Source organism: Oncorhynchus mykiss, chromosome 25 (genome assembly GCF_013265735.2).
Source record: "Oncorhynchus mykiss isolate Arlee chromosome 25, USDA_OmykA_1.1, whole genome shotgun sequence".
Classification (NCBI taxonomy): Eukaryota; Metazoa; Chordata; class Actinopteri; order Salmoniformes; family Salmonidae; genus Oncorhynchus; species Oncorhynchus mykiss.
Genome location: NC_048589.1, coordinates 47,265,443 through 47,291,786, shown reverse-complemented (window position 1 = coordinate 47,291,786; position 26,344 = coordinate 47,265,443). Strand labels below are relative to the sequence as shown.

Sequence of the window (26,344 nt, the reverse complement as noted above, 5' to 3'; positions counted from 1 at the left end):
TAACCCTACCCCATTCATAGATATGGACTGCTTTAGGTCTATGTTGTTAGGGTTAGAGTAACCCTACCCCATTCATAGATGTGGACTGCTTTAGGTCTATGATGATAGGGTTAGAGTAACCCTACCCCATTCATAGATGTGGACTGCTTTAGGTCTATGTTGTTAGGGTTATTTAGGGTTAGAGTAACACTACCCCATTCGTAGATATGGACTGCATTAGGTCTATGATGATAGGGTTAGAGTAACCCTACCCCATTCATAGATGTGGACTGCTTTAGGTCTATGATGATAGGGTTAGAGTAACCCTACCCCATTCATAGATGTGGACTGCTTTAGGTCTATGTTTATAGGGTTAGTTAGGGTTAGAGTAACCCTACCCCATTCGTAGATGTGGACTGCTTTAGGTCTATGATGATAGGGTTAGAGTAACCCTACCCCATTCATAGATGTGGACTGCTTTAGGTCTATGTTTATAGGGTTAGTTAGGGTTAGAGTAACCCTACCCCATTCATAGATGTGGACTGCTTTAGGTCTATGATGATAGGGTTAGTTAGGGTTAGAGTAACCCTACCCCATTCATAGATGTGGACTGCTTTAGGTCTATGATGATAGGGTTAGTTAGGGTTAGAGTAACCCTACCCCATTCATAGATGTGGACTGCTTTAGGTCTATGATGATAGGGTTAGTTAGGGTTAGAGTAACCCTACCCCATTCATAGATGTGGACTGCTTTAGGTCTATGATGATAGGGTTAGTTAGGGTTAGAGTAACCCAACCCCATCCATAGATATGGACTGCTTTAGGTCTATGTTGATAGGGTTAGTTAGGGTTAGAGTAACCCTACCCCATTCATAGATATGGACTGCTTTAGGTCTATGTTGTTAGGGTTAGAGTAACCCTACCCCATTCATAGATATGGACTGCTTTAGGTCTATGATGATAGGGTTAGTTAGGGTTAGAGTAACCCTACCCCATCCATAGATATGGACTGCTTTAGGTCTATGTTGATAGGGTTAGTTAGGGTTAGAGTAACCCTACCCCATTCATAGATGTGGACTGCTTTAGGTCTATGATGATAGGGTTAGTTAGGGTTAGAGTAACCCTACTCCATTCATAGATGCTTTAGGTCTATGATGATAGGGATAGGGATAGTTTGGTTATTAAGAGCCCTAGACAGTCTTAACATCACACGCATCGCTTGCATATCAGCGATAAATTATATATTTTTCAAAAGGTTAAATTACTACACACCTTGCTTGTTTTACGAAGACATAGGCCTCCACCTGTGCTAATTAGCTATCTAGCGTGCCCCGAACACCTGTGTGTCAGCTAACTGGGCAGGAGGTGTAGTTTTTCAACCGGAGGCACACGCAGCTTAAGGATCTGTATTTATTTGGCAGATTATTGAAAGTAATGATTATTGACTTCCTACATGTTAACACAGCGACGCCAAATGTAGCCGCTGAAACCCTAAATATGGAGAAGGGTTTTGGAGCGCTAAACTAACCTCAACCCAAAACCACTCTTCACACAGTCTATATTTCTATGAAAAATATTGTTGCACCAGTGATTTCTCCAAGATCATGTCTAGAGCTGTCCAATTACCTTTAATTCAGACTTGAAAACAAGTAATTTCATTGGCCTGTTGATTCTCTGCTGTACTTGGTGTTCAGGAAGGCTCAGGAGATTGACCAGAGAGACACGGACAGAGAGCAGAGAGGCAGAGGGTCTCCAGACCAGGCAGAGAGAGAGTAGTGCCAGACAGCGCTACTGGACATTTAAAGATGTCTTGGCAGGTCAGGCAGGAAAGAAGGAAGAAACTGAACACCAGCCGTTGTTCCATACATTTCACAGGACTACATAAAGGACTATATATTCTAGTGTCTTACAGGACCATAGATGGGCCTATACGCTAGTGGCCTAGAAAGACTTCAGGTTACAGTCAGATACCCATCAAGTTGCAGAAGTTTGATCGAAATGATTCGGCCTAAATGTCGGTTTAAGATAAGCTCCAAGGAGAATTGAGATGGCTGAAGTCTGATTTTATTAATTCCTCTGTCTTCTCGAAGGTAACTCCACTTCTTGGTCGCAACATTCTAAACTCAGGAGAACCAATGGGATGAAGCCCGCAGAGGTATGTCACCCCACTAACCTAACCCCTTTTGTTGGCCTATTGCTGTGTGCTGCTGAAGGAAGTATACATGTCCCAGGTATTTAGTGTATAATCTGTCTGTCTTTGTCCCTGTGTTGTGCAGGTGTTCAGGACAGACTTCATCACGGCCATGAAGCTCCATGACAAGTACCAACTGAACCCTGAGGATTACTTCATCCTGGCCGATCCCTGGAGACAGGAGTGGGAAAAGGGAGTCCAGGTCCCTGTCAGCCCTCACATCATTCCCCAGACTGTAGCCCGGTAGGAAATGTAGCCTAAACACCATCCCTCAGCCTGTAGCCCGGTAGGAAATGTAGCCTAAACACCATCCCGCAGCCTGTAGCCCGGTAGGACATGTAGCCTAAACACCATCCCTCAACCTGTAGCCCGGTAGGACATGTAGCCTAAACACCATCCCTCAGCCTGTAGCCCGGTAGGACATGTAGCCTAAACACCATCCTGTAGCCCAGTAGGACATGTAGCCTAAACACCATCCCTCAGCCTGTAGCCCGGTAGGACATGTAGCCTAAACACCATCCCTCAGCCTGTAGCCCAGTGGGACATGTAGCCTAAACACCATCCCTCAGCCTGTAGCCCGGTGGGACATGTAGCCTAAACACCATCCCTCAGCCTGTAGCCCGGTGGGACATGTAGCCTAAACACCATCCCTCAGCCTGTAGCCCGGTAGGACATGTAGCCTAAACACCATCCCTCAGCCTGTAGCCCGGTAGGACATGTAGCCTAAACACCATCCCTCAGCCTGTAGTCCGGTAGGACATGTAGCCTAAACACCATCCCTCAGCCTGTAGCCCGGTAGGACATGTAGCCTAAACACCATCCCTCAGCCTGTAGCCCGGTAGGACATGTAGCCTAAACCCCATCCCTCAGCCTGTAGCCCGGTAGGACATGTAGCCTAAACACCATCCCTCAGCCTGTAGCCCAGTAGGAAATGTAGCCTAAACACCATCCCTCAGCCTGTAGCCCGGTGGGACATGTAGCCTAAACACCATCCCTCAGCCTGTAGCCCGGTGGGACATGTAGCCTAAACACCATCCCTCAGCCTGTAGCCCAGTAGGAAATGTAGCCTAAAAACCATCCCTCAGCCTGTAGCCCGGTGGGACATGTAGCCTAAACACCATCCCTCAGCCTGTAGCCCGGTGGGACATGTAGCCTAAACACCATCCCTCAGCCTGTAGCCCGGTGGGACATGTAGCCTAAACACCATCCCTCAGCCTGTAGCCCGGTGGGACATGTAGCCTAAACACCATCCCTCAGCCTGTAGCCCGGTAGGACATGTAGCCTAAACACCATCCCTCAGCCTGTAGCCCGGTAGGACATGTAGCCTAAACACCATCCCTCAGCCTGTAGTCCGGTAGGACATGTAGCCTAAACACCATCCCTCAGCCTGTAGCCCGGTAGGACATGTAGCCTAAACACCATCCCTCAGCCTGTAGTCCGGTAGGACATGTAGCCTAAACACCATCCCTCAGCCTGTAGTCCGGTAGGACATGTAGCCTAAACACCATCCCTCAGCCTGTAGTCCGGTAGGACATGTAGCCTAAACACCATCCCTCAGCCTGTAGCCCGGTGGGACATGTAGCCTAAACACCATCCCTCAGCCTGTAGCCCGGTGGGACATGTAGCCTAAACACCATCCCTCAGCCTGTAGCCCGGTGGGACATGTAGCCTAAACACCATCCCTCAGCCTGTAGCCCGGTGGGACATGTAGCCTAAACACCATCCCTCAGCCTGTAGCCCGGTGGGACATGTAGCCTAAACACCATCCCTCAGCCTGTAGGCCGGTGGGACATGTAGCCTAAACACCATCCCTCAGCCTGTAGCCCGGTGGGACATGTAGCCTAAACACCATCCCTCAGCCTGTAGCCCGGTGGGACATGTAGCCTAAACACCATCCCTCAGCCTGTAGCCCGGTGGGACATGTAGCCTAAACACCATCCCTCAGCCTGTAGCCCGGTGGGACATGTAGCCTAAACCCCATCCCTCAGCCAGTAGCCCAGTAGGACATGTAGCCCGGTAGGACATGTAGCCTAAACACCATCCCTCAGCCTGTAGCCCGGTAGGACATGTAGCCTAAACCCCATCCCTCAGCCTGTAGCCCGGTGGGACATGTAGCCTAAACACCATATCCCAGCTTGTAGCCTGGTAGGACATGTGACATGTAGACTGGTAGGACATGTAGCCTACATGTGTCTGTCTCTCTGTATGTGCAGTATAAATCACTTTATTGTGAAATACCTCCTCTAACAGTATGAATCAGGCTGTTTGAGGAGGTTTGAATCATGAGCAACCTGTCTACACAGTCTGAAGTACAATACCAACATAGCTACTGTAGTAGGTCAAAGCTGTGAGCTGTACAACCTTGGTGGAGTAGGCATTGTGGGGCTCGTGAATTTCAGACCAAAGCCTACTTGTTGTTTCTAATATCCAATAGGGCTGTGATGATAAATCTGAGTTTTGTTTCCTTGCCACAATACCAACAAGTATCGGGAAACTGGTATCGTCCCGGGCCTAATATCTAACTCTCTGCTCCTTAGGGTGGTGGCTGAAAAGGGGACGGAGGTGATGTTCTTGAAGCCCAAGAAGTGGATCCGTTCTGGGGGTTCAGAGGCACTGGGGTACGTGGACATCCAGACCCTGGCTAAGGGGACGTGTCGATACGACCTCAACGACACTGACGTGGCCTGGCTGGAGCTTATCAACCACCAGTTCACTCTGATGGGTCAGTAGATTTACCCCCTCAACTAAGGTTGTACAGCTTACTATGTAGTGTTGACTGTGTCGTGGTTCGGCGCTACATAGTGCTGACTGTGTCGTGGTTCAGCGCTACGTAGTGCTGACTGTGTCGTGGTTCAGAGCTACGCAGTGTTGACTGTGTCTCGGTTCAGAGCTACGTAGTGTTGACTGTGTCGCGGTTCAGAGCTACGTAGTGTTGACTGTGTCGCGGTTCAGCGCTATGTAGTGTTGACTGTTGCGGTTCAGCGCTGCGTAGTGCTGACTGTGTCGCGGTTCAGCGCTACGTAGTGTTGACTGTGTCGCGGTTCAGCGCTGCGTAGTGCTGACTGGGTCGCGGTTCAGCGCTGCGTAGTGCTGACTGGGTCGCGGTTCAGCGCTGCGTAGTGCTGACTGGGTCGCGGTTCAGCGCTGCGTAGTGCTGACTGGGTCGCGGTTCAGCGCTGCGTAGTGCTGACTGGGTCGCGGTTCAGCGCTGCGTAGTGCTGACTGGGTCGCGGTTCAGCGCTACGTATTGTTGACTGTGTCGTGGTTCAGAGCTACGTAGTGTTGACTGTCTGTTCTCCAGGCATGGGGCTGTTGGACAAGACAACCATGGAGAGAGGGTTGGGGTTAGACTGTACTATAATACTGTGTTTAAAGGGATAGTCATTTCCTCTACTTACCTACAGTCAGATTAACTCATGGAGAACATTTTTATGAGTCCTTGTGCAGTTTTAAGGTTGTTTCTGGAGTCATTGCCAACTAGCGTTAGTGCAATGACGAAGTCTACAGGAACAACTAGCATGACGCACTATCCCTTTAATGTTGTCTGTTCCCCAGGCATGGCTGTGTTGGATGAGACGACTATGGAGGGTTAGGGGTTAGTCTAGACCGGTGGTTCTCTACTGGGGGGTTAGGGGTTAGTCTAGACCGGTGGTTCTCTACTGGGGGGTTAGGGGTTAGTCTAGACCGGTGGTTCTCTACTGGGGGGTTAGGGTTTAGTCTAAACCAGTGGTTCTCTACTGGAGGGTTAGGGGTTAGTCTAGACCAGTGGTTCTCTACTGGGGGGTTAGGGGTTAGTCTAGACCAGTGGTTCTCTACTGGAGGGTTAGTCTAGACCAGTGGTTCTCTGCTGGGGGGTTAGGGTTTAGGGTTTAGTCTAGACCGGTGGTTCTCTACTGGAGGGTTAGTCTAGACCAGTGGTTCTCTACTGGAGGGTTAGGGGTTAGTCTAGACCGGTGGTTCTCTACTAGAGGGTTAGGGTTTAGTCTAGACCGGTGGTTCTCTACTGGAGGGTTAGTCTAGACCAGTGGTTCTCTGCTTGGGGGTTAGGGTTTAGGGGTTAGTTTAGACCGGTGGTTCTCTACTGGAGGGTTAGGGGTTAGTCTAGACCGGTGGTTCTCTACTGCGGGGTTAGTCTAGACCGGTGGTTCTCTACTGGAGGGTTAGGGGTTAGTCTAGACCAGTGGTTCTCTACTGGAGGGTTAGGGGTTAGTCTAGACCAGTGGTTCTCTACTGGAGGGTTAGGGGTTAGTCTAGACCAGTGGTTCTCTACTGGGGTGTTAGGGGTTAGTCTAGACCAGTGGTTCTCTACTGGGGGGTTAGGGGTTAGTCTAGACCAGTGGTTCCCTACTGGAGGGTTAGGGTTAGTCTAGACCAGTGGTTCTCTACTGGGGGGTTAGGGGTTAGTCTAGACCAGTGGTTCTCTACTGGGGGGTTAGGGGTTAGTCTAGACCAGTGGTTCTCTACTGGGGGGTTAGGGTTAGTCTAGACCGGTGGTTCTCTACTGGGGGGTTAGGGGTTAGTCTAGACCAGTGGTTCTCTACTGGGGGGTTAGGGGTTAGTCTAGACCAGTGGTTCTCTACTGGAGGGTTAGGGTTAGTCTAGACCGGTGGTTCTCCCACGCTGGTCTAGACTGCACTATAATACTGTTTACTGTTTTTCAGGCATGGCTGTGCTGGATGAGACCACCATGGAGAGAGCGATGGAGGAGTTCGAGCGGCGTTGCTATGACAGAATGAGACATCCCATGGCAACGGAGGAGGGGTTTGGCATGGAGTACGACGAAGACGTCGTGTGTGACGTGTGTCGGTCACCTGACTGCGAGGACAACAATGAGATGGTGTTCTGTGACAAGTGCAACATCTGTGTTCACCAGGTACCGCTTTAGTTTTATTCAGACTGTTTTTAATACCGCTTGTAATTCTGCTCTTCAATGGCCTGTCTGGGTCTGTATGTTCCAGGGGTGTTATGGGATTCTGAACGTACCAAAAGGGAGCAGGCTGTGTCAGACCTGTGCTCTGTGGATCCCCGAGGTGATGACCCCTAACCCTGTCTGGGTCTGTATGTTCCAGGGGTGTTATGGGATTCTGAACGTACCAAAAGGGAGCTGGCTGTGTCAGACCTGTGCTCTCGGCATCTCGCCCAAATGCCAAGTCTGCCCCAAGAAGGGCGGGGCCATGAAGCCCACACGCAGCGGAACCAAGTGGGTCCACGTCAGCTGTGCTCTGTGGATCCCCGAGGTGAAGACCCCTGACCCTTTAACCCTGCTTATTGTAAGTTCATTTACTTCTGTTTGGAAGCTAACAGTAGTGTTCATCTTCTGTTGTCATCTGATGTAATCAGTGATTTTGTGGAAAATGATTTACGTTGCTTTATCTTATGTAAACTAAAGACATAGTGAAACTGCAGACTTCTGACAGCTAATGTGACCCCTGCTCTGTGTTGTGCATGTCTGCCTAGGTGAGCATTGGGAACCCAGAAAAGATGGAGCCCATCACCAACATGTCCCACATCCCCAGTAACAGATGGGCTCTGACCTGCTGTCTCTGTAAAGACCAGACTGGATCCTGTATACAGGTACACACTGACCGGCTGTCTCTGTAAATACCAGACTGGACCCTGTACACAGATACACACTGACCTGCTGTCTCTGTAAAGACCAGACTGGATCCTGTATATAGATACACACTGACCTGCTGTCTCTGTAAAGACCAGACTGGATCCTGTACACACTGACCTGCTGTCTCTGTAAAGACCAGACTGGATCCTGTACACACTGACCTGCTGTCTCTGTAAAGACCAGACTGGCCCCTGTATACAGATACACACTGACCTGCTGTCTCTGTAAAGACCAGACTGGATCCTGTATACACTGACCTGCTGTCTCTGTAAATACCAGACTGGACCCTGTACACACTGACCTGCTGTCTCTGTAAAGACCAGACTGGATCCTGTACAGACTGACCTGCTGTCTCTGTAAAGACCAGACTGGATCCTGTACACACTGACCTGCTGTCTCTGTAAAGACCAGACTGGATCCTGTACACACTGACCTGCTGTCTCTGTAAAGACCAGACTGGATCCTGTACACAGATACACACTGACCTGCTGTCTCTGTAAAGACCAGACTGGATCCTGTACACAGGTACACACTGACCTGCTGTCTCTGTAAAGACCAGACTGGATCCTGTATACACTGACCTGCTGTCTCTGTAAGGACCAGACTGGATCCTGTATACAGATACACACTGAACTGCTGTCTCTGTAAAGACCAGACTGGATCCCGTATACAGATACACAGTCTGACCTGCTATCTCTGTAAAGACCAGACTGGATCCCGTATACAGATACACACTGACCTGCTGTCTCTGTAAAGACCAGACTGGATCCTGTACACAGGTACACACTGACCTGCTGTCTCTGTAAAGACCAGACTGGATCCTGTATACACTGACCTGCTGTCTCTGTAAGGACCAGACTGGATCCTGTATACAGATACACACTGAACTGCTGTCTCTGTAAAGACCCGACTGGATCCTGTATACACTGACCTGCTGTCTCTGTAAAGACCAGACTGGATCCTGTCCACAGGTACACACTAACTTGCTGTCTCTGTAAAGACCAGACTGGATCCTGTACACAGGTACACACTGACCTGCTGTCTCTGTAAAGACCAGACTGGATCCTGTACACACTGACCTGCTGTCTCTGTAAAGACCAGACTGGCCCCTGTATACAGATACACACTGACCTGCAAAGACCAGACTGGATCCTGTATACAGATACACACTGACCTGCTTTCTCTGTAAGGACCAGACTGGATCCTGTATACACTGACCTGCTGTCTCTGTAAAGACCAGACTGGATCCTGTACACACTGACCTGCTGTCTCTGTAAAGACCAGTGGATCCTGTATACAGATACACACTGACCTGCTGTCTCTGTAAAGACCAGACTGGATCCTGTATACAGATACACACTGACCTGCAAAGACCAGACTGGATCCTGTATACAGATACACACTGACCTGCTGTCTCTGTAAAGACCAGACTGGATCCTGTACACAGATACACACTGACCTGCTGTCTCTGTAAAGACCAGACTGGATCCTGTATACAGATACACACTGACCTGCTGTCTCTGTAAGGACCAGACTGGATCCTGTACACACTGACCTGCTGTCTCTGTAAAGACCAGACTGGATCCTGTACACACTGACCTGCTGTCTCTGTAAAGACCAGACTGGATCCTGTACACAGGTGCACACTGACCTGCTGTCTCTGTAAAGACCAGACTGGATCTTGTACACACTGACCTGCTGTCTCTGTAAAGACCAGACTGGATCCTGTACACACTGACCTGCTATCTCTGTAAAGACCAGACTGGATCCCGTATACAGATACAGAGTCTGACCTGCTGTCTCTGTAAAGACCAGACTGGATCCTGTATACAGATACACACTGACCTGCGTTCTCTGTAAGGACCAGACTGGATCCTGTATACACTGACCTGCTGTCTCTGTAAAGACCAGACTGGATCCTGTATACAGATACACACTGACCTGCTGTCTCTGTAAAGACCAGACTGGATCCTGTACACACTGACCTGCTGTCTCTGTAAAGATCAAACTGGATCCTGTACACACTGACCTGCTGTCTCTGTAAAGACCAGACTGTACCCTGTACACAGGTACACACTGACCTGCTGTCTCTGTAAAGACCAGACTGGATCCTGTACACAGGTACACACTGACCTGCTGTCTCTGTAAAGACCAGACTGGAACCTGTATACAGATACACACTGACCTGCTGTCTCTGTAAAGACCAGACTGGATCCTGTACACAGGTACACACTGACCTGCTGTCTCTGTAAAGACCAGACTGGATCCTGTATACAGATACACACTGAACTGCTGTCTCTGTAAGGACCAGACTGGATCCTGTACACACTGACCTGCTGTCTCTGTAAAGACCAGACTGGATCCTGTACACAGGTGCACACTGACCTGCTGTCTCTGTAAAGACCAGACTGGATCTTGTACACACTGACCTGCTGTCTCTGTAAAGACCAGACTGGATCCTGTACACACTGACCTGCTGTCTCTGTAAAGACCAGACTGGATCCTGTACACAGGTACACACTGACCTGCTGTCTCTGTAAAGACCAGACTGGATCCTGTACACACTGACCTGCTGTCTCTGTAAAGACCAGACTGGCCCCTGTATACAGATACACACTGACCTGCAAAGACCAGACTGGATCCTGTATACAGATACACACTGACCTGCTGTCTCTGTAAGGACCAGACTGGATCCTGTATACAGATACACACTGACCTGCTGTCTCTGTAAAGACCCGACTGGATCCTGTATACACTGACCTGCTGTCTCTGTAAAGACCAGACTGGATCCTGTACACACTGACCTGCTGTCTCTGTAAAGACCAGACTGGATCCTGTACACAGGTACACACTGACCTGCTGTCTCTGTAAAGACCAGACTGGATCCTGTACACAGGTACACACTGACCTGCTGTCTCTGTAAAGACCAGACTGGAACCTGTATACAGATACACACTGACCTGCTGTCTCTGTAAAGACCAGACTGGATCCTGTACACAGGTACACACTGACCTGCTGTCTCTGTAAAGACCAGACTGGATCCTGTATACAGATACACACTGAACTGCTGTCTCTGTAAGGACCAGACTGGATCCTGTATACACTGACCTGCTGTCTCTGTAAAGACCAGACTGGATCCTGTATACAGATACACACTGACCTGCTGTCTCTGTAAGGACCAGACTGGATCCTGTATACAGATACACACTGACCTGCAAAGACCAGACTGGATCCTGTATACAGATACACACTGACCTGCTGTCTCTGTAAAGATCAGACTGGATCCTGTATACAGATACACACTGACCTGCTGCCTCTGTAAAGACCAGACTGGATCCTGTTCACAGGTACACACTGACCTGCTGTCTCTGTAAAGACCAGACTGGATCCTGTACACACTGACCTGCTGTCTCTGTAAAGACCAGACTGGATCCTGTATACAGATACACACTGACCTGCAAAGACCAGACTGGATCCTGTATACAGATACACACTGACCTGCTGTCTCTGTAAAGATCAGACTGGATCCTGTATACAGATACACACTGACCTGCTGCCTCTGTAAAGACCAGACTGGATCCTGTACACAGGTACACACTGACCTGCTGTCTCTGTAAAGATCAGACTGGATCCTGTACACACTGACCTGCTGTCTCTGTAAAGACCAGACTGGATCCTGTACACACTGACCTGCTGTCTCTGTAAAGACCAGACTGGATCCTGTACACACTGACCTGCTGTCTCTGTAAAGACCAGACTGGATCCTGTACACAGGTATACACTGACCTGCTGTCTCTGTAAAGACCAGACTGGATCCTGTACACAGGTACACACTGACCTGCTGTCTCTGTAAAGACCAGACTGGATCCTGTACACAGGTACACACTGACCTGCTGTCTCTGTAAAGACCAGACTGGATCCTGTACACACTGACCTGCTGTCTCTGTAAAGACCAGACTGGATCCTGTATACAGATACACACTGACCTGCTGTCTCAATAAAGACCAGACTGGATCCTGTACACACTGACCTGCTGTCTCTGTAAATACCAGACTGGATCCTGTACACACTGACCTGCTGTCTCTGTAAAGACCAGACTGGATCCTGTACACACTGACCTGCTGTCTCTGTAAAGACCAGACTGGATCCTGTACACACTGACCTGCTGTCTCTGTAAATACCAGACTGGATCCTGTACACACTGACCTGCTGTCTCTGTAAAGACCAGACTGGAACCTGTATACAGATACACACTGACCTGCATACAGATACACACTGACCTGCATACAGATACACACTGACCTGCAAAGACCAGACTGGATCCTGTATACAGATACACACTGACCTGCTGTCTCTGTAAGGACCAGACTGGATCCTGTATACAGATACACACTGACCTGCTGTCTCTGTAAAGACCCGACTGGATCCTGTACACAGGTACACACTGACCTGCTGTCTCTGTAAAGACCAGACTGGATCCTGTAGACACTGACCTGCTGTCTCTGTAAAGACCAGACTGGATCCTGTACACACTGACCTGCTGTCTCTGTAAAGACCAGACTGGATCCTGTACACAGGTATACACTGACCTGCTGTCTCTGTAAAGACCAGACTGGATCCTGTACACAGGTACACACTGACCTGCTGTCTCTGTAAAGACCAGACTGGATCCTGTACACAGGTACACACTGACCTGTTGTCTCTGTAAAGACCAGACTGGATCCTGTACACACTGACTTGCTGTCTCTGTAAAGACCAGACTGGCCCCTGTATACAGATACACACTGACCTGCTGTCTCTGTAAGGACCAGACTGGATCCTGTATACACTGACCTGCTGTCTCTGTAAAGACCAGACTGGATCCTGTATACAGATACACACTGACCTGCAAAGACCAGACTGGATCCTGTATACAGATACACACTGACCTGCTGTCTCTGTAAAGACCAGACTGGATCCTGTATACAGATACACACTGACCTGCTGTCTCTGTAAGTACCAGACTGGATCCTGTTTACACTGACCTGCTGTCTCTGTAAAGACCAGTGGATCCTGTACACAGATACACACTGACCTGCTGTCTCTGTATGACCAGACTGGATCCTGTATACAGATACACACTGACCTGCTGTCTCTGTAAGGACCAGACTGGATCCTGTACACACTGACCTGCTGTCTCTGTAAAGACCAGACTGGATCCTGTACACACTGACCTGCTGTCTCTGTAAAGACAAAACTGGTTCCTGTTCACACTGACCTGCTGTCTCTGTAAAGACCAGACTGGATCCTGTACACAGGTACACACTGACCTGCTGTCTCTGTAAAGACCAGACTGGATCCTGTACACAGGTACACACTGACCTGCTGTCTCTGTAAAGACCAGACTGGAACCTGTATACAGATACACACTGACCTGCTGTCTCTGTAAAGACCAGACTGGATCCTGTACACAGGTACACACTGACCTGCTGTCTCTGTAAAGACCAGACTGGATCCTGTATACAGATACACACTGAACTGCTGTCTCTGTAAGGACCAGACTGGATCCTGTATACACTGACCTGCTGTCTCTGTAAAGACCAGACTGGATCCTGTATACAGATACACACTGACCTGCTGTCTCTGTAAGGACCAGACTGGATCCTGTATACAGATACACACTGACCTGCTGTCTCTGTAAAGACCCGACTGGATCCTGTATACACTGACCTGCTGTCTCTGTAAAGACCAGACTGGATCCTGTATACAGATACACACTGACCTGCAAAGACCAGACTGGATCCTGTATACAGATACACACTGACCTGCTGTCTCTGTAAAGATCAGACTGGATCCTGTATACAGATACACACTGACCTGCTGCCTCTGTAAAGACCAGACTGGATCCTGTACACAGGTACACACTGACCTGCTGTCTCTGTAAAGACCAGACTGGATCCTGTACACACTGACCTGCTGTCTCTGTAAAGACCAGACTGGATCCTGTATACAGATACACACTGACCTGCAAAGACCAGACTGGATCCTGTATACAGATACACACTGACCTGCTGTCTCTGTAAAGATCAGACTGGATCCTGTATACAGATACACACTGACCTGCTGCCTCTGTAAAGACCAGACTGGATCCTGTACACAGGTACACACTGACCTGCTGTCTCTGTAAAGACCAGACTGGATCCTGTACACACTGACCTGCTGTCTCTGTAAAGACCAGACTGGATCCTGTAAACACTGACCTGCTGTCTCTGTAAAGACCAGACTGGATCCTGTACACAGGTATACACTGACCTGCTGTCTCTGTAAAGACCAGACTGGATCCTGTACACAGGTACACACTGACCTGCTGTCTCTGTAAAGACCAGACTGGATCCTGTACACAGGTACACACTGACCTGCTGTCTCTGTAAAGACCAGACTGGATCCTGTACACACTGACCTGCTGTCTCTGTAAAGACCAGACTGGATCCTGTATACAGATACACACTGACATGCTGTCTCAATAAAGACCAGACTGGATCCTGTACACACTGACCTGCTGTCTCTGTAAATACCAGACTGGATCCTGTACACACTGACCTGCTGTCTCTGTAAAGACCAGACTGGATCCTGTACACACTGACCTGCTGTCTCTGTAAAGACCAGACTGGATCCTGTACACACTGACCTGCTGTCTCTGTAAATACCAGACTGGATCCTGTACACACTGACCTGCTGTCTCTGTAAAGACCAGACTGGAACCTGTATACAGATACACACTGACCTGCATACAGATACACACTGACCTGCAAGGACCAGACTGGATCCTGTATACACTGACCTGCTGTCTCTGTAAAGACCAGACTGGATCCTGTATACAGATACACACTGACCTGCAAAGACCAGACTGGATCCTGTATACAGATACACACTGACCTGCTGTCTCTGTAAGGACCAGACTGGATCCTGTATACAGATACACACTGACCTGCTGTCTCTGTAAAGACCCGACTGGATCCTGTACACAGGTACACACTGACCTGCTGTCTCTGTAAATACCAGACTGGATCCTGTACACACTGACCTGCTGTCTCTGTAAAGACCAGACTGGATCCTGTAGACACTGACCTGCTGTCTCTGTAAAGACCAGACTGGATCCTGTACACACTGACCTGCTGTCTCTGTAAAGACCAGACTGGATCCTGTACACAGGTATACACTGACCTGCTGTCTCTGTAAAGACCAGACTGGATCCTGTACACAGGTACACACTGACCTGCTGTCTCTGTAAAGACCAGACTGGATCCTGTACACACTGACCTGCTGTCTCTGTAAAGACCAGACTGGATCCTGTATACAGATACACACTGACATGCTGTCTCAATAAAGACCAGACTGGATCCTGTACACACTGACCTGCTGTCTCTGTAAATACCAGACTGGATCCTGTACACACTGACCTGCTGTCTCTGTAAAGACCAGACTGGATCCTGTACACACTGACCTGCTGTCTCTGTAAAGACCAGACTGGATCCTGTACACACTGACCTGCTGTCTCTGTAAATACCAGACTGGATCCTGTACACACTGACCTGCTGTCTCTGTAAAGACCAGACTGGAACCTGTATACAGATACACACTGACCTGCATACAGATACACACTGACCTGCAAGGACCAGACTGGATCCTGTATACACTGACCTGCTGTCTCTGTAAAGACCAGACTGGATCCTGTATACAGATACACACTGACCTGCAAAGACCAGACTGGATCCTGTATACAGATACACACTGACCTGCTGTCTCTGTAAGGACCAGACTGGATCCTGTATACAGATACACACTGACCTGCTGTCTCTGTAAAGACCCGACTGGATCCTGTACACAGGTACACACTGACCTGCTGTCTCTGTAAATACCAGACTGGATCCTGTACACACTGACCTGCTGTCTCTGTAAAGACCAGACTGGATCCTGTAGACACTGACCTGCTGTCTCTGTAAAGACCAGACTGGATCCTGTACACACTGACCTGCTGTCTCTGTAAAGACCAGACTGGATCCTGTACACAGGTATACACTGACCTGCTGTCTCTGTAAAGACCAGACTGGATCCTGTACACAGGTACACACTGACCTGCTGTCTCTGTAAAGACCAGACTGGATCCTGTACACAGGTACACACTGACCTGTTGTCTCTGTAAAGACCAGACTGGATCCTGTACACACTGACCTGCTGTCTCTGTAAAGACCAGACTGGCCCCTGTATACAGATACACACTGACCTGCTGTCTCTGTAAGGACCAGACTGGATCCTGTATACACTGACCTGCTGTCTCTGTAAAGACCAGACTGGATCCTGTATACAGATACACACTGACCTGCAAAGACCAGACTGGATCCTGTATACAGATACACACTGACCTGCTGTCTCTGTAAGGACCAGACTGGATCCTGTATACAGATACACACTGACCTGCTGTCTCTGTAAAGACCCGACTGGATCCTGTACACAGGTACACACTGACCTGCTGTCTCTGTAAATACCAGACTGGATCCTGTACACACTGACCTGCTGTCTCTGTAAAGACCAGACTGGATCCTGTAGACACTGACCTGCTGTCTCTGTAAAGACCAGACTGGATCCTGTACACACTGACCTGCTGTCTCTGTAAAGACCAGACTGGATCCTGTACACAGGTATACACTGACCTGCTGTCTCTGTAAAGACCAGACTGGATCCTGTACACAGGTACACACTGACCTGCTGTCTCTGTAAAGACCAGACTGGATCCTGTACACACTGACCTGCTGTCTCTGTAAAGACCAGACTGGATCCTGTATACAGATACACACTGACATGCTGTCTCAATAAAGACCAGACTGGATCCTGTACACACTGACCTGCTGTCTCTGTAAATACCAGACTGGATCCTGTACACACTGACCTGCTGTCTCTGTAAATACCAGACTGGATCCTGTACACACTGACCTGCTGTCTCTGTAAAGACCAGACTGGAACCTGTATACAGATACACACTGACCTGCATACAGATACACACTGACCTGCAAGGACCAGACTGGATCCTGTATACACTGACCTGCTGTCTCTGTAAAGACCAGACTGGATCCTGTATACAGATACACACTGACCTGCAAAGACCAGACTGGATCCTGTATACAGATACACACTGACCTGCTGTCTCTGTAAGGACCAGACTGGATCCTGTATACAGATACACACTGACCTGCTGTCTCTGTAAAGACCCGACTGGATCCTGTACACAGGTACACACTGACCTGCTGTCTCTGTAAATACCAGACTGGATCCTGTACACACTGACCTGCTGTCTCTGTAAAGACCAGACTGGATCCTGTAGACACTGACCTGCTGTCTCTGTAAAGACCAGACTGGATCCTGTACACACTGACCTGCTGTCTCTGTAAAGACCAGACTGGATCCTGTACACAGGTATACACTGACCTGCTGTCTCTGTAAAGACCAGACTGGATCCTGTACACAGGTACACACTGACCTGCTGTCTCTGTAAAGACCAGACTGGATCCTGTACACAGGTACACACTGACCTGTTGTCTCTGTAAAGACCAGACTGGATCCTGTACACACTGACCTGCTGTCTCTGTAAAGACCAGACTGGCCCCTGTATACAGATACACACTGACCTGCTGTCTCTGTAAGGACCAGACTGGATCCTGTATACACTGACCTGCTGTCTCTGTAAAGACCAGACTGGATCCTGTATACAGATACACACTGACCTGCAAAGACCAGACTGGATCCTGTATACAGATACACACTGACCTGCTTTCTCTGTAAAGACCAGACTGGATCCTGTATACAGATACACACTGACCTGCTGTCTCTGTAAGGACCAGACTGGATCCTGTATACACTGACCTGCTGTCTCTGTAAAGACCAGTGGATCCTGTACACAGATACACACTGACCTGCTGTCTCTGTAAAGACCAGACTGGATCCTGTATACAGATACACACTGACCTGCTGTCTCTGTAAGGACCAGACTGGATCCTGTACACACTGACCTGCTGTCTCTGTAAAGACCAGACTGGATCCTGTACACACTGACCTGCTGTCTCTGTAAAGGCAAAACTGGTTCCTGTTCACACTGACCTGCTGTCTCTGTAAAGACCAAACTGGATCCTGTACACAGGTACACACTGACCTGCTGTCTCTGTAAAGACCAGACTGGATCCTGTACACACTGACCTGCTGTCTCTGTAAAGACCAGACTGGATCCTGTATACAGATACACTGACCTGCTGTCTCTGTAAAGACCAGACTGGATCCTGTATACAGATGCACACTGACCTGCTGTCTCTGTAAAGACCAGACTGGACCCTGTATACAGGTACACACTGACTTGCTGTCTCTGTAAAGACCAGACTGGACCCTGTACACAGGTACACACTGACCTGCTGTCTCTGTAAAGACCAGACTGGATCAAGTACACAGATACACAATGACCTGCTGTCTCTGTAAAGACCAGACTGGATCCTGTATACACTGACCTGCTGTCTCTGTAAAGACCAGACTGGATCCTGTATACAGATACACACTGACCTGCAAAGACCAGACTGGATCCTGTATACAGATACACACTGACCTGCTGTCTCTGTAAAGACCAGACTGGATCAAGTACACAGATACACAATGACCTGCTGTCTCTGTAAAGACCAGACTGGATCCTGTATACACTGACCTGCTGTCTCTGTAAAGACCAGACTGGATCCTGTATACAGATACACACTGACCTGCAAAGACCAGACTGGATCCTGTATACAGATACACACTGACCTGCTGTCTCTGTAAGGACCAGACTGGATCCTGTATACAGATACACACTGACCTGCTGTCTCTGTAAAGACCCGACTGGATCCTGTACACAGGTACACACTGACCTGCTGTCTCTGTAAATACCAGACTGGATCCTGTACACACTGACCTGCTGTCTCTGTAAAGACCAGACTGGATCCTGTAGACACTGACCTGCTGTCTCTGTAAAGACCAGACTGGATCCTGTACACACTGACCTGCTGTCTCTGTAAGGACCAGACTGGATCCTGTACACAGGTATACACTGACCTGCTGTCTCTGTAAAGACCAGACTGGATCCTGTACACAGGTACACACTGACCTGCTGTCTCTGTAAAGACCAGACTGGATCCTGTACACAGGTACACACTGACCTGTTGTCTCTGTAAAGACCAGACTGGATCCTGTACACACTGACTTGCTGTCTCTGTAAAGACCAGACTGGCCCCTGTATACAGATACACACTGACCTGCTGTCTCTGTAAGGACCAGACTGGATCCTGTATACACTGACCTGCTGTCTCTGTAAAGACCAGACTGGATCCTGTATACAGATACACACTGACCTGCAAAGACCAGACTGGATCCTGTATACAGATACACACTGACCTGCTGTCTCTGTAAAGACCAGACTGGATCCTGTATACAGATACACACTGACCTGCTGTCTCTGTAAGTACCAGACTGGATCCTGTTTACACTGACCTGCTGTCTCTGTAAAGACCAGTGGATCCTGTACACAGATACACACTGACCTGCTGTCTCTGTATGACCAGACTGGATCCTGTATACAGATACACACTGACCTGCTGTCTCTGTAAGGACCAGACTGGATCCTGTACACACTGACCTGCTGTCTCTGTAAAGACCAGACTGGATCCTGTACACACTGACCTGCTGTCTCTGTAAAGACAAAACTGGTTCCTGTTCACACTGACCTGCTGTCTCTGTAAAGACCAGACTGGATCCTGTACACAGGTACACACTGACCTGCTGTCTCTGTAAAGACCAGACTGGATCCTGTACACAGGTACACACTGACCTGCTGTCTCTGTAAAGACCAGACTGGAACCTGTATACAGATACACACTGACCTGCTGTCTCTGTAAAGACCAGACTGGATCCTGTACACAGGTACACACTGACCTGCTGTCTCTGTAAAGACCAGACTGGATCCTGTATACAGATACACACTGAACTGCTGTCTCTGTAAGGACCAGACTGGATCCTGTATACACTGACCTGCTGTCTCTGTAAAGACCAGACTGGATCCTGTATACAGATACACACTGACCTGCTGTCTCTGTAAGGACCAGACTGGATCCTGTATACAGATACACACTGACCTGCTGTCTCTGTAAAGACCCGACTGGATCCTGTATACACTGACCTGCTGTCTCTGTAAAGACCAGACTGGATCCTGTATACAGATACACACTGACCTGCAAAGACCAGACTGGATCCTGTATAAAGATCAGACTGGATCCTGTATACAGATACACACTGACCTGCTGCCTCTGTAAAGACCAGACTGGATCCTGTACACAGGTACACACTGACCTGCTGTCTCTGTAAAGACCAGACTGGATCCTGTACACACTGACCTGCTGTCTCTGTAAAGACCAGACTGGATCCTGTATACAGATACACACTGACCTGCAAAGACCAGACTGGATCCTGTATACAGATACACACTGACCTGCTGTCTCTGTAAAGACCAGACTGGATCCTGTATACAGATACACACTGACCTGCAAAGACCAGACTGGATCCTGTATACAGATACACACTGACCTGCTGCCTCTGTAAAGACCAGACTGGATCCTGTACACAGGTACACACTGACCTGCTGTCTCTGTAAAGACCAGACTGGATCCTGTACACACTGACCTGCTGTCTCTGTAAAGACCAGACTGGATCCTGTACACACTGACCTGCTGTCTCTGTAAAGACCAGACTGGATCCTGTAAACACTGACCTGCTGTCTCTGTAAAGACCAGACTGGATCCTGTACACAGGTATACACTGACCTGCTGTCTCTGTAAAGACCAGACTGGATCCTGTACACAGGTACACACTGACCTGCTGTCTCTGTAAAGACCAGACTGGATCCTGTACACAGGTACACACTGACCTGCTGTCTCTGTAAAGACCAGACTGGATCCTGTACACACTGATCTGCTGTCTCTGTAAAGACCAGACTGGATCCTGTATACAGATACACACTGACATGCTGTCTCAATAAAGACCAGACTGGATCCTGTACACACTGACCTGCTGTCTCTGTAAATACCAGACTGGATCCTGTACACACTGACCTGCTGTCTCTGTAAAGACCAGACTGGATCCTGTACACACTGACCTGCTGTCTCTGTAAAGACCAGACTGGATCCTGTACACACTGACCTGCTGTCTCTGTAAATACCAGACTGGATCCTGTACACACTGACCTGCTGTCTCTGTAAAGACCAGACTGGAACCTGTATACAGATACACACTGACCTGCATACAGATACACACTGACCTGCAAGGACCAGACTGGATCCTGTATACACTGACCTGCTGTCTCTGTAAAGACCAGACTGGATCCTGTATACAGATACACACTGACCTGCAAAGACCAGACTGGATCCTGTATACAGATACACACTGACCTGCTGTCTCTGTAAGGACCAGACTGGATCCTGTATACAGATACACACTGACCTGCTGTCTCTGTAAAGACCCGACTGGATCCTGTACACAGGTACACACTGACCTGCTGTCTCTGTAAATACCAGACTGGATCCTGTACACACTGACCTGCTGTCTCTGTAAAGACCAGACTGGATCCTGTAGACACTGACCTGCTGTCTCTGTAAAGACCAGACTGGATCCTGTACACACTGACCTGCTGTCTCTGTAAAGACCAGACTGGATCCTGTACACAGGTATACACTGACCTGCTGTCTCTGTAAAGACCAGACTGGATCCTGTACACAGGTACACACTGACCTGCTGTCTCTGTAAAGACCAGACTGGATCCTGTACACAGGTACACACTGACCTGTTGTCTCTGTAAAGACCAGACTGGATCCTGTACACACTGACCTGCTGTCTCTGTAAAGACCAGACTGGCCCCTGTATACAGATACACACTGACCTGCTGTCTCTGTAAGGACCAGACTGGATCCTGTATACACTGACCTGCTGTCTCTGTAAAGACCAGACTGGATCCTGTATACAGATACACACTGACCTGCAAAGACCAGACTGGATCCTGTATACAGATACACACTGACCTGCTTTCTCTGTAAAGACCAGACTGGATCCTGTATACAGATACACACTGACCTGCTGTCTCTGTAAGGACCAGACTGGATCCTGTATACACTGACCTGCTGTCTCTGTAAAGACCAGTGGATCCTGTACACAGATACACACTGACCTGCTGTCTCTGTAAAGACCAGACTGGATCCTGTATACAGATACACACTGACCTGCTGTCTCTGTAAGGACCAGACTGGATCCTGTACACACTGACCTGCTGTCTCTGTAAAGACCAGACTGGATCCTGTACACACTGACCTGCTGTCTCTGTAAAGGCAAAACTGGTTCCTGTTCACACTGACCTGCTGTCTCTGTAAAGACCAAACTGGATCCTGTACACAGGTACACACTGACCTGCTGTCTCTGTAAAGACCAGACTGGATCCTGTACACACTGACCTGCTGTCTCTGTAAAGACCAGACTGGATCCTGTATACAGATACACACTGACCTGCTGTCTCTGTAAGGACCAGACTGGATCCTGTATACAGATACACACTGACCTGCTGTCTCTGTAAAGACCCGACTGGATCCTGTATACACTGACCTGCTGTCTCTGTAAAGACCAGACTGGATCCTGTATACAGATACACACTGACCTGCAAAGACCAGACTGGATCCTGTATACAGATACACACTGACCTGCTGTCTCTGTAAAGATCAGACTGGATCCTGTATACAGATACACACTGACCTGCTGCCTCTGTAAAGACCAGACTGGATCCTGTACACAGGTACACACTGACCTGCTGTCTCTGTAAAGACCAGACTGGATCCTGTACACACTGACCTGCTGTCTCTGTAAAGACCAGACTGGATCCTGTATACAGATACACACTGACCTGCAAAGACCAGACTGGATCCTGTATACAGATACACACTGACCTGCTGTCTCTGTAAAGATCAGACTGGATCCTGTATACAGATACACACTGACCTGCTGCCTCTGTAAAGACCAGACTGGATCCTGTACACAGGTACACACTGACCTGCTGTCTCTGTAAAGACCAGACTGGATCCTGTACACACTGACCTGCTGTCTCTGTAAAGACCAGACTGGATCCTGTACACACTGACCTGCTGTCTCTGTAAAGACCAGACTGGATCCTGTAAACACTGACCTGCTGTCTCTGTAAAGACCAGACTGGATCCTGTACACAGGTATACACTGACCTGCTGTCTCTGTAAAGACCAGACTGGATCCTGTACACAGGTACACACTGACCTGCTGTCTCTGTAAAGACCAGACTGGATCCTGTACACAGGTACACACTGACCTGCTGTCTCTGTAAAGACCAGACTGGATCCTGTACACACTGATCTGCTGTCTCTGTAAAGACCAGACTGGATCCTGTATACAGATACACACTGACATGCTGTCTCAATAAAGACCAGACTGGATCCTGTACACACTGACCTGCTGTCTCTGTAAATACCAGACTGGATCCTGTACACACTGACCTGCTGTCTCTGTAAAGACCAGACTGGATCCTGTACACACTGACCTGCTGTCTCTGTAAAGACCAGACTGGATCCTGTACACACTGACCTGCTGTCTCTGTAAATACCAGACTGGATCCTGTACACACTGACCTGCTGTCTCTGTAAAGACCAGACTGGAACCTGTATACAGATACACACTGACCTGCATACAGATACACACTGACCTGCAAGGACCAGACTGGATCCTGTATACACTGACCTGCTGTCTCTGTAAAGACCAGACTGGATCCTGTATACAGATACACACTGACCTGCAAAGACCAGACTGGATCCTGTATACAGATACACACTGACCTGCTGTCTCTGTAAGGACCAGACTGGATCCTGTATACAGATACACACTGACCTGCTGTCTCTGTAAAGACCCGACTGGATCCTGTACACAGGTACACACTGACCTGCTGTCTCTGTAAATACCAGACTGGATCCTGTACACACTGACCTGCTGTCTCTGTAAAGACCAGACTGGATCCTGTAGACACTGACCTGCTGTCTCTGTAAAGACCAGACTGGATCCTGTACACACTGACCTGCTGTCTCTGTAAAGACCAGACTGGATCCTGTACACAGGTATACACTGACCTGCTGTCTCTGTAAAGACCAGACTGGATCCTGTACACAGGTACACACTGACCTGCTGTCTCTGTAAAGACCAGACTGGATCCTGTACACAGGTACACACTGACCTGTTGTCTCTGTAAAGACCAGACTGGATCCTGTACACACTGACCTGCTGTCTCTGTAAAGACCAGACTGGCCCCTGTATACAGATACACACTGACCTGCTGTCTCTGTAAGGACCAGACTGGATCCTGTATACACTGACCTGCTGTCTCTGTAAAGACCAGACTGGATCCTGTATACAGATACACACTGACCTGCAAAGACCAGACTGGATCCTGTATACAGATACACACTGACCTGCTTTCTCTGTAAAGACCAGACTGGATCCTGTATACAGATACACACTGACCTGCTGTCTCTGTAAGGACCAGACTGGATCCTGTATACACTGACCTGCTGTCTCTGTAAAGACCAGTGGATCCTGTACACAGATACACACTGACCTGCTGTCTCTGTAAAGACCAGACTGGATCCTGTATACAGATACACACTGACCTGCTGTCTCTGTAAGGACCAGACTGGATCCTGTACACACTGACCTGCTGTCTCTGTAAAGACCAGACTGGATCCTGTACACACTGACCTGCTGTCTCTGTAAAGGCAAAACTGGTTCCTGTTCACACTGACCTGCTGTCTCTGTAAAGACCAAACTGGATCCTGTACACACTGACCTGCTGTCTCTGTAAAGACCAGACTGGATCCTGTACACACTGACCTGCTGTCTCTGTAAGGACCAGACTGGATCCTGTACACACTGACCTGCTGTCTCTGTAAAGACCAGACTGGATCCTGTACACACTGACCTGCTGTCTCTGTAAAGACCAGACTGGATCCTGTACACACTGACCTGCTGTCTCTGTAAAGACCAGACTGGATCTATGAAGCTAGCATGGAGAAGGCTTTAATAACTGTTAGTGTGGATTTCTGTCACGTTAGCAGTCCTTTCTCTGTCAGTCTTCTGTCAGTTGCCTTAGCATTCCTCTCTGTTCCCTCAGTGTTCAGCTGAAAGCTGTCGGACAGCGTTCCATGTGAGCTGTGCCTTAGACAGCAGTCTGGAGATGACCACCATCATCAAAGAGCAGGATGAGGTCAAGTTCAAGTCCTTCTGCCCCAAACACTCTGGTCTGGTGGGAGGAGAGGACGGCAAGGAGGAGGGGAGGAGGGGAGGGAGACTGAGAGGAGATGAAGTTCTTAACGCCCCTGTCCCTCATCCAGTCCCCAACCCAGTGGAGGCCCTGAGCCTCCGTCACATCAGACTGCAGCAGCTGGAGGAGTCGCCACACCAGTTAGTCGATGTGAAGGAGGTGTCCCAGGCCCTGCAGCTGAACCAGGAGACAGTCCACTTCATGTATCAGTACTGGAAGCTGAAATGCCAAGCCAATCACAGCCAGCCATTGCTGACCCCCCAGATGGAAGAGGAGAGTCTGGCAGGGAGAGAGCATGATGTCGTCCTCCACCACCTGTTTCCCCGGGGGATGGGTCAGGGTTCTGCGCCTAGGCCGGCCACACCCAGGCAGCTGGCTATTGGCTGATTGTATCCAGCTGCAGAGGGGAGGAGCCACCAAAGAGGTGGATGACTAACTCCTAACCCAATACCAGCAGGTGTATCTCGAACCATGGAAATAAATCCGGAGTGCAGCGTTGGCTGTTGCCTGTGTGCTTGTCTAATGACTGGGAGAAACATCACAAGAATATGAGACCGGTGTGCTATGACCCAGACAGACAGAACTACTGTATTCCTCAGACTCTAATCCACAGTCAAATTGACCCTGACTCTGACCCAACACACTAACTGACCCTGACTCTAACCCAACACACTGACACTGACTCTAACCCAACACACTAACTGACCCTGACTCTAACCCAGCACACTAACTGACCCTGACTCTAACCCAGCACACTAACTGACCCTGACTCTAACCCAACACACTAACTGACCCTGACTCTAACCCAACACACTAACTGACCCTGACTCTAACCCAGCACACTAACTGACACTGACTAACCCAGCACACTAACTGACCCTGACTCTAACCCAACACACTAACTGACCCTGCCGCTAACCCAGCACACTAACTGACCCTGACTCTAACCCAGCACACTAACTGACCCTGACTCTAACCCAGCACACTAACTGACCCTGACTCACCCACCATACAGTGTAACTGACCCGGACTAACCCACTATACAGTCAAATTGAACCCACTTTTCAGTGGGTTAGTCACCACCATACTGTCTCACTGACCCCGACTCTAACCCACCATACTGTCTGACTCTAACCCAGCACACT

The 26,344-nt window shown here is 49.0% G+C and overlaps 1 protein-coding gene across 6 annotated transcripts in view; it reads left to right on the top strand.

The window, feature by feature from the left end:
* Nucleotides 1–25,855, top strand: part of LOC110506009 (protein Jade-1) — a 35,172-nt gene extending 9,317 nt beyond the window's left edge. For 3 of the 6 annotated variants that reach the window (XM_036962896.1, XM_036962894.1, XM_036962895.1), the window contains exons 3-9: nucleotides 2,069–2,133; nucleotides 2,255–2,412; nucleotides 4,707–4,891; nucleotides 6,831–7,042; nucleotides 7,239–7,439; nucleotides 7,627–7,743; nucleotides 25,050–25,855. In XM_036962896.1, coding sequence (XP_036818791.1) covers nucleotides 2,069–2,133; nucleotides 2,255–2,412; nucleotides 4,707–4,891; nucleotides 6,831–7,042; nucleotides 7,239–7,439; nucleotides 7,627–7,743; nucleotides 25,050–25,586 — 1,475 coding nt within the window. In that variant the 3' untranslated portion in view covers nucleotides 25,587–25,855. Of the gene's footprint in view, nucleotides 1–2,068; nucleotides 2,134–2,254; nucleotides 2,413–4,706; nucleotides 4,892–6,830; nucleotides 7,043–7,127; nucleotides 7,200–7,238; nucleotides 7,440–7,626; nucleotides 7,744–25,049 lie in introns of all 6 variants that reach the window. The other 3 variants (XM_036962898.1, XM_036962897.1, XM_036962899.1) reach the window with 3 other exon arrangements.
* Nucleotides 25,856–26,344: the final 489 nt, after the last annotated feature.